The sequence below is a fragment of the Monodelphis domestica genome, chromosome 1 (genome assembly GCF_027887165.1).
Source record: "Monodelphis domestica isolate mMonDom1 chromosome 1, mMonDom1.pri, whole genome shotgun sequence".
NCBI classification, from domain to species: domain Eukaryota; kingdom Metazoa; phylum Chordata; class Mammalia; order Didelphimorphia; family Didelphidae; genus Monodelphis; species Monodelphis domestica.
The window spans coordinates 350,484,707-350,496,623 of record NC_077227.1 but is presented as its reverse complement, the minus strand read 5'-3'; the positions used below and the strand labels follow the sequence as shown (position 1 = coordinate 350,496,623).

Below are 11,917 nucleotides of genomic sequence, written 5' to 3'. Positions count from 1 at the left end.
CAATGCAGATGGGGGCTACTCAGATTTATGTAAATTCTAATTTTGATTTGGAGTCTTATTAGCCGTGTACTTCAGTAAAGTAATTTCTCCACTGTCCTCTGCAAAATGGGCAGATTAAAAAGATACGTTTATTTCAGAGGTTTATTGTGAAGCAATTTTTTTGGTAGACATTAAAACATTATTCAATAGAGGGTTTTTTTTGTTAGCTGTAATAATCACAATTCTCCTTCTCACCCTCGTTACATTAGGTTTTAAAGATATTATTTCACTTCTGCTTCCGGTGAGAATGTACGGAGGAACTGGTTTAGGCATGGAGGCAGACATCTTGGAAAAGGGTCTCGATAGCGCGCCCCTTGGACGCCGTCATTTTGAATCACTTCTCTTCCTCTTCCCGTATGACGTATAAAACTATTCCTCCAAGTTACTTAAGTTTCATTCTTTCCCAGTGTCCAGTTAATAATTTCAGTCCCTTAGGGTGTACGTTTTACTTTTTTCTTCAGGAAATGCGCAGTAATCAACTCATCTATTCACTTCCTGCGCGCTGACGTACAACTTCCGGGTAATCCCAGATGACACCGGACCCCGTGACTCTCTGCTTTCCCTTTCCGGTCTTGGCGGCCCGAGTGAACAAGCAGGTAAGTGGCTGCGGCCTCCGTACCATCGGTCCCCATCCTTGGACTCGGAACCTCGGGAGGTCACAGGGAGTTCTCAGACGCGAGGTTAGGGCTGTGTCCCCTCATCGCTACCTCTTTTTGTTTGGGAAGGAGGTCGAGGGGTTCAGGGACGGGCGAAGAAGGGGGGCTCGGAGGCCCGGGGAGGAGCGCGACGGGGGTGGGGCCTGGCGGCCGGAGCGGAGAAGTCTTCTCCTGGGAACGGGGGTTGGAAGACGCGGATACCTGGCTGGGAGACCCTCTGGGCTATGGGACTGTGGGGCACAACCCGGGAGTTCGGGCGGGGGTGGTGGTGGTGGCGACCGCCCGGCACAGCCCTTCCCTGCGCTTTTCTAGCACTGATTTAGTCCTTTTCAGTAACACGTGGAAAAGACCTAAAATGTTGTGTTAGAAGCAATCTTAGAAATCGTAATCCAACTTCTTTTTATGGCTGCGCTCGTGTGTGTATTTTTACATTAGATACACTATTACTCCCACTTCCTAAGATCTCTTGCAACAAAGTAAAACTGTTAATGCGGTGATCCCGTACGAAATGTGCAATATTTACAGCCGTAACAAATCCCTTCCTTTACCTCTTTTTCAAATTCAGAGACATCTATTTTTCCCTCCCGACCCTATAAAAAAGAAGAAACTTTTTAACAACTCAATGGGCCAACAGTGGTCGTGTGTAGAAAATGTCTCTGGATTGTCCTCTAGAATCATGAATGATCATTGTATCGAATGCAGCTTTCAAAGTTTTTACAACATTGATGTTAGTGTATAACTTGTTTTCCTGGTTCTGCTCATTTCATTCCTTTCTTTTTAATCCTTACCTTCTGTCTTAAGGATCAATGCTGTGTATTGGTTTTAAGACAGAAGAGGGAGGGGTAAGGAGTAGGCAGTGGGGGGTCACAGCTAGAAAATGTTGAGGCTAGATTTAAACCCAGGACTTTTTAGTCTCTAGAGCTGACTAGCCACTGAATCACCTAGCTGCCCCTTCATTTTAGTCTTTAAAGTATCTCAAAATTGTTGTTTTCATAATCTAATACCACAAATTGTTCAACTTTTGCTTATTTTGTTCTGTTACTTTCCATGCCATTTTGAAATCTTTTTTAAAAATTCTTATCTCACTTCATATACCACATCTTTTCAGCCATTCCTTGATTGATGGATATCCTTTAGTTTTAAGATTTCTGTCACTTCAGAAAGCTGCCATAAATTTTTGTCCATAAAAGACCTTTTCCTCTTAGATTTTTCTTTTTTGCACATAACCTGGCAGTGGTTATAGCTTTCATTAGTGATTTTTTTGTGTGTGCCAAATTCCAAATTGTTTTCCAGATCCACCAGTAGTGCAACAATGTGCAAATTTCCCTATGGCCCTTTCAACATTGATTGACTTACATGAGTTAAATTTCAAGAAGTGGGATGTAGTAGGGAAAAATTTAAACTCCGTCCCATTCCTAAGCCTGCCTCCCTTCAAAGAAATTTTAAAATAAAAAAGCATTACATAAAGGTGAAATATCTACTCCCCCCTAATTTGTAGGCAAACGCCTACAAATCCAGTGACTTGCCCAAATATGCAATTGACAGGTAGTCAATTCTGAATCCAAAATCCTTCTGAATCCAAAATGAATGCTCCTTCCCCCCCCCCCCCCCCATTAGTTAGCTTTCCTCTTAAATGCAACTAGGGAATCATTTTTCCACAGCACCTCCAAACCCCAAAGTTTCACCAGCATGCAACTAATTTTGCCATTTAACAATAGTTCGTATTTAACATTTCTTTACTTACAAACCAGATAGATAGTGAACACTGGAAGTCACACAGATGAAGAGACTAAGAGTTAAGCTTGTGTGTTATGGTTTCTTGTCTGGGATTATTTTAATTATTCCATGCTGCCTGACTCAGACACTTGTGGGCTTCCTGTATGAAATCTGGTTTATCTTTTTATTTATTTTTTTAGGCCCTTCCGTCTCGAAGTCAATACTGTGTATTGGCTCCAAGGCAGAAGAGTGGTAAGGGCTAGGCAATGGGGGTCAAGTGACTTGCCTAGGGTCACACAGCTAGGAAGAGTCTGAGGCCACATTTGAACCTAGGACTTCCTGTCACTAGGTCTGACTCTCAATCCACTGAGCTACCCAGCTTCCCCCCGAAATCTGGTTTAAAATGAGCATTTAAAAATTTCTTGGACTGTAAGCTTTTATATGGTAAACCACAACCTGATTTCTCTTTTAGCATGTAGTTTTAATGCGCATTGCCTCCATGTGATGTTTTTGAAACATGTGAAAATGTTGTATCATTTACTCTAGTTCTAGAGTGAGAAATCTTATGAATCATATAGTCTGAAATTACAAATAGAAAAATGGCCTGATTTTCCATATGTGAAAGAATGCTTTGTTTTGTTTTTTTCTTTTGCCCAGAAATGGCACCTCGCAAGGGGAAGGAAAAGAAGGAAGAACAGGTCATCAGCCTTGGACCTCAGGTTGCAGAGGGAGAAAATGTGTTTGGAGTCTGCCACATCTTTGCTTCTTTCAACGATACCTTTGTCCATGTGACTGATCTCTCTGGCAAGTAAGTATCTGAATAAAGGTCCTAGGAATAATCTTGACTGTCTTCCCACTTAACATTCAACTGTACTGTTTTGATTAATTTATGGCATCTTTGCAGAGAAACCATCTGCCGAGTGACTGGTGGGATGAAGGTCAAGGCTGACAGAGATGAATCTTCTCCCTATGCTGCTATGTTGGCTGCTCAGGACGTTGCCCAGAGATGTAAAGAACTAGGCATCACTGCCCTTCACATCAAACTTCGGGCCACAGGGGGAAATAGGTACGTGTTGTTCTCTGGTATCTTGAGTGAGGTGGTATGGTCTCATGGAAAGGAGACCATCTTGGAAATAAAAAAACTATCATCCCATACCCAGTCATAGTCTGACCATTCCTACTAATCCACAATGACTTGCTTGACACTAGAGGCTGTAAGAAAAAGAGCTAGGAGTTGAATTTTGGTCCCCTGACTATGGGTTTGGTTTTTGTACCATAATACAGGGGAAATGTCATCTGTTCTTAAGCTTCCGTTGGATCAAACCTTTGCAGTTACTGTGCCTAGACAACCTTGCATATGGTGCCCAAGTGCCATAGTTTATGGTCTCCAGAACTATGTGGGAGTTGCAGTCTGGCTATCAGTAAGGGAAGGAATATAAGGCTAGAGTCTTAAAGTGTATATTAAGAGAGAACACCAGTCCTGGGAATGATGGACTGAGTGCCCAGAATGGAGAGAAATCCTGGATGGAATAGGTTTTTATTCTTCTTCAGGTCTTCGGTTTGTGTTGCCATCTAGGTCAGCCCTGAAAAGCTCATCCAGCACTGTCCTGGAAGCCTATGAAAAGGGCCTCTTAGGCAGGTGTGCTGGGCCTACTTGGCAGAGAATCTCTAGCTTCCTTAGCACAGGTGCTTTCTTTCTAGCCACAGACTTCAGTACCTTCACACCTTTAAAGGTTAGCCTATCAGTTCTCCATTAGGATGGTGGTAAATGGGGAGATGTCAAAGCTTTTCTAAATTGATATATGTATCTTTAGCTCCTTTCATTTTGCCTTTGAGAACTTTGTGTCACATGCCAATCTAAGGCATCAGAGTAAGGCTGTTAGAAGATCAGTTATCTTGTGAAAATAGAGGTTTGGTGTTTTTCTGGTCACTTTTACAAGCCAGTGGGCTTTGTTATTCCTGTTTTACTGGTGGGGGATTAACAATATGCTAGAGACAATGCAACTTATTCATTGTAAAACCCTGAACACTTCCACTTTCTCATCCATAAGATAGAGACACCACTAAGTCGCCACAACAGCCTTGCCCACTTGACAGGGTTGTTGTGAGGGTCATATGAGAAAATGTATATAAGGTCCTTCATAACCATGGAATGTTCTGTAATATAGTCTGCAATTGAAACCCATAGTGATGAGTAGGTGTTTAAGTTGAAACTTTTAGCTCAGGACCAGGTCAAGGATTTTTTTTAATGATTTGTTGATTTTTCTCAGGACCAAGACACCTGGCCCTGGTGCTCAGTCAGCCCTGAGAGCTCTGGCACGTTCTGGAATGAAGATTGGGCGGATTGGTGAGTTACTCCTTTCTTGTTGCTTATGTAGAATTCCAAAGAACTTGAGGTCCACAGTTGACTGGACTAGATAGCTGCAAGTTCTGTCCAATGCTAGATGAATGTTGAAGGTGCTTCTTTCTGATCTGACAATCCTTACCAGGAAGACCACATGTCATTTCATCACCAAAAGTGCCATGCCCCCTTGTTCTCAGTAGGCGTGTCTTTGGCCTGATTTTTATTGTAATTCCTAGATCTGTTCTCTACTCTGGTAGAACCCATTCTAGAGTGTTCTAAGGTCTCTTACAGCTCTAATATTCTGTGATTATATATTTGAAAACTTCCAGGTATTATTAGATCCCAGGAACATGATGGTTTTCTCTTTTCCTTTGTACAGAGGATGTCACTCCCATCCCCTCTGACAGCACTCGCAGAAAGGGTGGTCGTCGTGGTCGCCGACTGTGAATCTTGTTTGCTGGATTATTTTTGTCAATAAAGATGTCACAATGGTCTGTTTGCCTTTGGTGTTCTCATGGTAAATTCTCTCTGGTGTTGTCCACTTTGCTGTGTGTACCCTGTTTTGTCTTACAAGGATTTTGTTTGTGGCCTAGGGCCCCTTGTTCAGGTCATATATTAGGGAAGGAGACTTTACAGCAATAATAAATGTTAAGTTAAAGAAAGAACTGACCAGTCAAGATTGCTTGGTTGAAATCAATGTTTCTTGTGTAGAATTGTTAATTCCTAAATTATATTCTACATTGTTGACCATTGTAATCCGAAGGTTGTTCTTAATGTTGCCCAGTATTTTATGCACCAATGATGGAATAGATTTAGAATAGAATAGAATCCTATTGATTAAATATTTGTGATTGTGGTAACTTGTTTCCTCTTGGCCTCAATTGGCCCATCTCTGAGTATTGGATTAAATGATCCATAAAGCCTTTAAAATTATATTAAGCTTTAGTTATAAGAGATGAAATGAATCATAATTAATCTTTGAAACACAAGAGAAATGTTATATTTTTTAATGTTCTTTCGATTTAAAAATGCAAAATTCATGTTGCTTATTAGTTTTTATTGTTTTGGAAACTAACATTCAGGAGACAGACTGTGTTTCTCTTCAGAGAAACACAGTAAGCAAGCTTAATTCCTTCAGTATTTCTCTAATTATGTCTTCTTACCTTTGTCCCTTAGCTCTAAAAGTAGAAAATGAGGTTCAAGGGAAGGTGAACGGAGAGGGGATTACTTCAGCTTGCCTGACTGCAGGGAGGAGGGCCAGTTTGGTCTGGCAGTCCTGGTTGCTTTATGGTAGTATGAGAATGAGTTTTGCACTACTGATGTTCTAGAACTTGGTCAATAAAAGTTGGCATTTATAGATTGTCAGTAATGCGACAAAATGGAGCAGACTTGGATCCTGCTTTTTTCCAATTTTAGGAGGTCACAGTCTGAGGTGGGGCAAAGAAGGAAGAAATGCCACTCTCCTGGAGCTTATTCTGAGGGAAATGGTTGAGGACTGATGCAAGATGTCCTATGAAATGTCATGGGTTCATGATCCACATTCACATTTAGACTTAAGTTCCAAGAAAACTGAGACCACCATTTAGTTTTCTGAAGTGTCCCCAATTGATGAAATAAACATTGAATTAAATCCTTATTGAGTGGTTAGAGAGCAAAACCCACATTGGTCTAATCCTCACCTGGGTCAATTAGTTTTGTTTTCCCACAGGAGGCAAGTCTTAAGAATGGCAAGGAAGAGATAAATGCAACTCATAAGGTGACCTTGGTATTTTAAATTAAGAAGGTGCATTTGATCACATAGGTAGGATTGGAATTTGGAGGGATGATTCCTATGCCTGGAATTTGGCTCTGGAAAGACTGACAGGTCAAAATGGCATTAGTTAGTGATTATATAACACTTAGAGGGTTTTCAAAAAGACATGCTTTTTCATTTGATGAAAGAATCCTAGCGGGTTGGCAGTTTCCTCCATTTTGTGCATGGGGAAAAGGAAGCTCAGTTATTTCCTCATGGTCTCATAATGTGAGAGAATTTGGATACAGGTCTCGCCTGACACCAACTCTAGTGTTGGCACTAATTTTCTACTTATAAAGATGAGAAAATCCAGGAGTTACTTGAGTTGTTGGCCAAAGACCAACAGAGATATATTTGCAGTCATGGAAGCAGTTAAATCCTGGAGTCTCAACTTTTACTTGTATGCCCCACTAGTAAACATTTGTCATGCAAAGGATGAGATGGACAGCTTTTTTAAAAACTTACCTTCCATCTTAGAATCAATATTATGTTTTGGTTTCAAGGCAGAAGAAGTTATGGGCTAGGTCAGTGACAGCAAACTAGACCCCCAAACTGCCCTTCCCCACCTTACCCCAGGTGGGAGGAAGCACTTCCTTTGGGCTGGTGGGCAGAGGGACAGGTGATGAGAGGAATGTCCTCAGGTACATGTGGAGAGGGGAGCAGCTTAAACTGGGGTGAGAGCAACAGTGCATATACCCACAGAGAAGGCACACATGCCATAGGTTCACCACTGTAGGGCTAGGCATTGGGGGTCAAGTGACTTCCCCAGGGTCACACAGCTAGGAAGTGTCTGTGGTCAAATAATGAACCCAGGTCTGGGGCTCTTATCTACTGAGTCACCTAGCTTCCCCAATCATTTTTCAAAATGATTTTAAGCGGGGTAGCTAGGTGGCCCTGTGGAGAGAGCCCCAGGCCTGGAGTCAGGAGATCCTGGGTTCAAATGTGGCCTCAAGACACAGTTCTGTGACCCTGGACAAGTCACTTAACCCCCATTGCCTAACCCTTACTGCTCTTGCAACCAATACACAGTATTAATTCTAAGAAGGTATGGGTTAAATAAAACATGATTTAACACTGATTTTTGAAGGTCTGGTTCTGAACTGTATGTTTTGAGGAGTTCCCATAGCTGACAAAGGTGCTTCTCACAAGATAGTGTGTGGCTGTGTGAAGTTATACTACCTTTTTTCAATTTCATCCTTCCAATTGCAAGGGTTTTGCCTAGATAAAATGAGTGTATGGTACTTTTGTAACCTCCAATCCCTAGCTCAGTGTCGGCTAGTAGCAGCAACATCAAATTTCCTTTGTTTCTGATGTTAATTCCTAGAATTTAATTGGAATAATAGTATTTATGTAACTAGGTTTTCAAAGCTTGTAATCTTAAATCTTCACAATAACCCATAAAGTTGGTAGTATTCCCATTATACAGGAATCAGACCCAGAGAAATTAAGGCACTTGATCTCCATCTGAGCAAGTTTTATAAAATAGGATTTGAATTCAGAACTAATTCCAGCACCATCCACAGTATAACCAAGCTGCATTTTTGCTCCATTTCTAACAAAGGGTTTCAAAAACTCACTGCAACCAGAAGACTTTTAAGTAGGTTAGAAAATGCTTTTTCCAAATATCTCAGGTGTGCAAATGTCAATATTTTGAAAGTATTTTGCACAGTGCCTATCCCATAGTAGGCCTTTAATAAATGTTTGTTCCCTTCTCCCTCTAATTCTAGGTGGCAATTCTCTTTAGTAACAAGCTTTGGGGTATTGCTAATCACGGTAGTATACTATCATTAGCTAATATTTCAAAGGTACAATATGCACTTAGGGTAAGATTTATTATTGGATGTATGAAAGAGTAAATATTTTTCAAATGATCTTTATTGTTTCAAAGGTAGTGTTTGGACCACTTGTTAAGATCTTGACATTAATTTTACCTTTGAAATTTGGCTGACCAAGCTTCGACTTGAAACAAAATGTCAGCTTTGCCATCTTCTGGTTTTCTTGCACTCATATTAGTATCTTCAATCTACAATTTCTTTGCAGGAATCTTTTAAATCACTCATTTTGTTAGGGCTGGTTAATTTAGTTATCTAGAATCTGAATATTCTATAGAACAGCAATAGAATCTGAAAATTCACATAAACAGCAATATTTTGTAATACACTGAAAAGGAATAAACAAGTGGGCAGCTAAGTGGATCAGTGGATAATAACACCAGGCCTGGGATCTAGAGGACCTGGTTTCAGATCTGGCCTCAGATACTTCCTAGCTATGGGACCTTGGGCAAGTCACTTAACCTTGTTGGCTTAGCCCTTACCCTGCGGTCTAGTTGTTACTAGGACAGAAAGTAAAAGGTTAAAAGAAAAACCCAAAGAATTAACCAGTGAGGGCACAAGTGTCAACCCCTCCCTCTGTGTTGTGGAACTCATCCTCTTCCCTCTGACAGGTTGTGTGGGATATAGGGACTAAATGAGAGCTACAGGAATAGGAGCCAAATGAATGCTCCAATCAATGTCAAACTACATTAATAACATTTTATTTTTTAGGAAACGTAAAGTATAAGTTCTATTATTTCACGTCTGCACCCTGATGAATCATCTTGTACATTTAACTGGATGTGTTTATTCAAGTCCTTGGGATGCATGTACTCCACTTTGGAGACCACTGCTGGAGACTCCTCGTTGGGAGAGAAGGCAAAGAAATGAGGAATTTGGGAAATATCACCAGCCTGGTGGTATAGAGAAATGACAGTAGTGAGTTGGGAGTTGGGGAGGGGAAGAATGAGCTGGAAGGGGAAGACAGCTTTTACTAATGACCCTAGGCCAAGAAATCCTTGTTTTAATGATAACTTCATTTGTCTAAATGAGACAGGTGAGAGGAAGTGATTATATCTGATTCAATTAAATGCAACCTAACCACTATCTCCTTCCTTCCTCCCTCCCTCCCTCCCTCCCTTCCTTCCTTCCTCCCTCCCTCCCTCCCTTCCTTCCTTCCTCCCTCCCTCCCTCCCTTCCTTCCCTCCCTCCCTTCCTCCCTTCCTCCCTTCCTTCCCTCCCTCCCTCCCTCCCTCCCTCCCTCCCTTCCTCCCTCCCTGCCTCCCTCCCTCCCTTCCTTCCCTCCCTCCCTCCCTCCCTTCCTCCCTTCCTCCCTCCCTCCCTGCCTCCCTCCCTTCCTTCCCTCCCTCCCTCCCTCCCTTCCTCCCTTCCTCCCTCCCTCCCTGCCTCCCTCCCTTCCTTCCTTCCTTCCTCCCTCCCTCCCTTCCTTCCCTCCCTCCCTCCCTCCCTCCCTCCCTCCCTCCCTCCCTTCCTCCCTTCCTTCCTTCCTTCCTTCCTTCCTTCCTTCCTTCCTTCCTTCCTTCCTTCCTTCCTTCCTTCCTTCCTTCCTTCCTTCCCTCCTTCCTTCCCTCCTTCCCTCCCTCCCTCTTATCTTCTGTCCTAGAATCATGACTGTGTATTGGTTCCAAGTCAGAAGAGCTAGGCAATGGGGGTTAAGTGACTTGCCCAAGGTCCATCAACCAATATTCCTACTATTGTGCTAGGCACTAGGAAAGCATGAATGATTTACAAAGCATTTTCTAAGAGTTTAATAGGTGTTACACATACAGAAGCAGTCAGTTCCTGCCCTGAAGGAGTTTATATTCTAGTGAGTAAATTGCATAGCCTGGTGCTTGGGAGTCAGGGAGGGATCATTTGGTTTGGAAAATAAGAGCTTGATGTGTGGAGCCTGAGATCGATTTCATTAAGGTTCCAGAAATGGAAAGGGGAGCATGGACAGGGCTGCACCCACAGCTGGGGAGAAAATGGATAAGGAAGGAAGCACCAATTATCCTAGCAGATGCCTCAGAGGAGTGGGTGAGAGGCCCAGGCAAGAAACGGTTAAGTACTACCTTGCTCCATTTCTGGACTGGGTGGCCTGGCATCTGGTGAGGAAATTGCAAGGGTGCTCAGTTAGATCTCAGGCAGAGCCAGGTCCTAGCTAGAGTGAGTGATGAAGGCAACAAACTGCCCATCATCGCTGCATGAACTTGGGGCACAGAGAAGCCCACTCTATTAGGGAATGTAAAACCTACACAAATAGAAATATGTCATTTCTCACCCTGAAAGTAGGAGGGAGAAGAAAGCATTTAAAAATGGAGGAACTTGAGGAACGGGAAGCTCTCCCTTTTCCCATTTGAGACTGTGTCAGAAAGAAGAAAATGGGATATAATTTGATAGACATAGTTCATAGGCATTTAGACAGTCTACATTTTTGGAGATTGGATTTCAGTGTTCAGCAAAAGGAAAGAGATTCCAGGGGCTTAAAATTCTGCAGAAGCCAGCCCAGGAAGCATAAGGAAGCTTTCAGGAAAGAAATTCTAAAGACATAAATAAATAATTCCCATGAGGTAGAGAAGGGGAGTTATCTAAAGAGACCATGGCTCTAAAGAAAACTCATTAACTCGAGTTTTCAAAAGACAAATGAAGGTGATGGAAGCAAGGACAGGAAATAGAGAAGAGATACAACAGTAGCTAGGTGGTTCAGTGAGTACAGAGAGCTGTTTGGAAGTTCAAATCTGGTCTCAGCTGTGTGATACTGAGCAAGTCACCTCAGTTTCCTCATCTGTAAAATGGGAGTAATAATCACATCAACTTCAACTGTTGTGAGGATAAAAGTCATAGGGTACTTTGCAAACCTTAAAAAAAATTAGTTATATATAAATGCTAGCTATTGGCATCAGCTGGCTAGGTGGTACAGTGGATAGAGTACCAGGTTAGGAGTTAGGAAGACTTTTTGAGTTCAGATCTGGCCTCAGACACTTACTAGTTTAATGTTACCTTTTGCAAGTCCCTTAGTCCTATTTCCCTCCATTTCCTCATCTATAAAATGATCTGGAGAGGGAAATAGCAAACTACTGCCAAGAAAAAAATTCCCAAATGGTGATAAGAGTCAGAAGTGACTGAAAAACAACTAAGCAACAGCTATTAGATCCTTTAATAGTGTTAAATGCAAAATGAGCTTAAGTAGGGGCAGCTGGGTGGCTCAGTGGATTGAGAGCCAGACCTAGAGACTGAAGGCCCTGGGATCAAATTTGGCCTCTGACACAATCTAGCTGAGTGACCCTGGGCATTGCCTAGCCTTTACCACTCTTCTGCCTTGGAACCAATACACAGTAGTGATTCTAAATTCTAACATGGAAGATAAAGGGTTATTTATTTTTTTTGGGGGGGGGGTTAACAAGCTGAAGTTAGAGATGAAAGTTAAAGCTGATAAAACATTTTTTGGTTTTATTGATGTTAGGGGCAAGAAGAAAACCACAGAAGGCATAGGGCTCCTGCTTGGCAGGATAATACATGACAACAAAAAGGAAAAACAAAGTTTATTTTGCTTCTGTTT

At 42.0% G+C, this 11,917-nt stretch overlaps 1 protein-coding gene across 2 annotated transcripts; it reads left to right on the top strand.

Moving 5' to 3' along the window:
- Positions 1-400: 400 nt before the first annotated feature.
- Positions 401-5,249, top strand: RPS14 (ribosomal protein S14). Of its 2 annotated transcripts, none has more exons than XM_007473879.2 (5): positions 401-635; positions 3,069-3,219; positions 3,316-3,477; positions 4,682-4,758; positions 5,135-5,249. In XM_007473879.2, exons 2-5 carry the CDS (start codon positions 3,071-3,073, stop codon positions 5,200-5,202), a joined length of 456 nt encoding a protein of 151 aa, XP_007473941.1. In that variant the 5' UTR covers positions 401-635; positions 3,069-3,070; the 3' UTR covers positions 5,203-5,249. The 2 variants fall into 2 exon arrangements, with proteins under 2 accessions (XP_007473941.1, XP_001369354.1); XM_001369317.5 differs by having other exon boundaries at positions 600-719.
- The last annotated feature ends 6,668 nt before the right edge of the window (positions 5,250-11,917 follow it).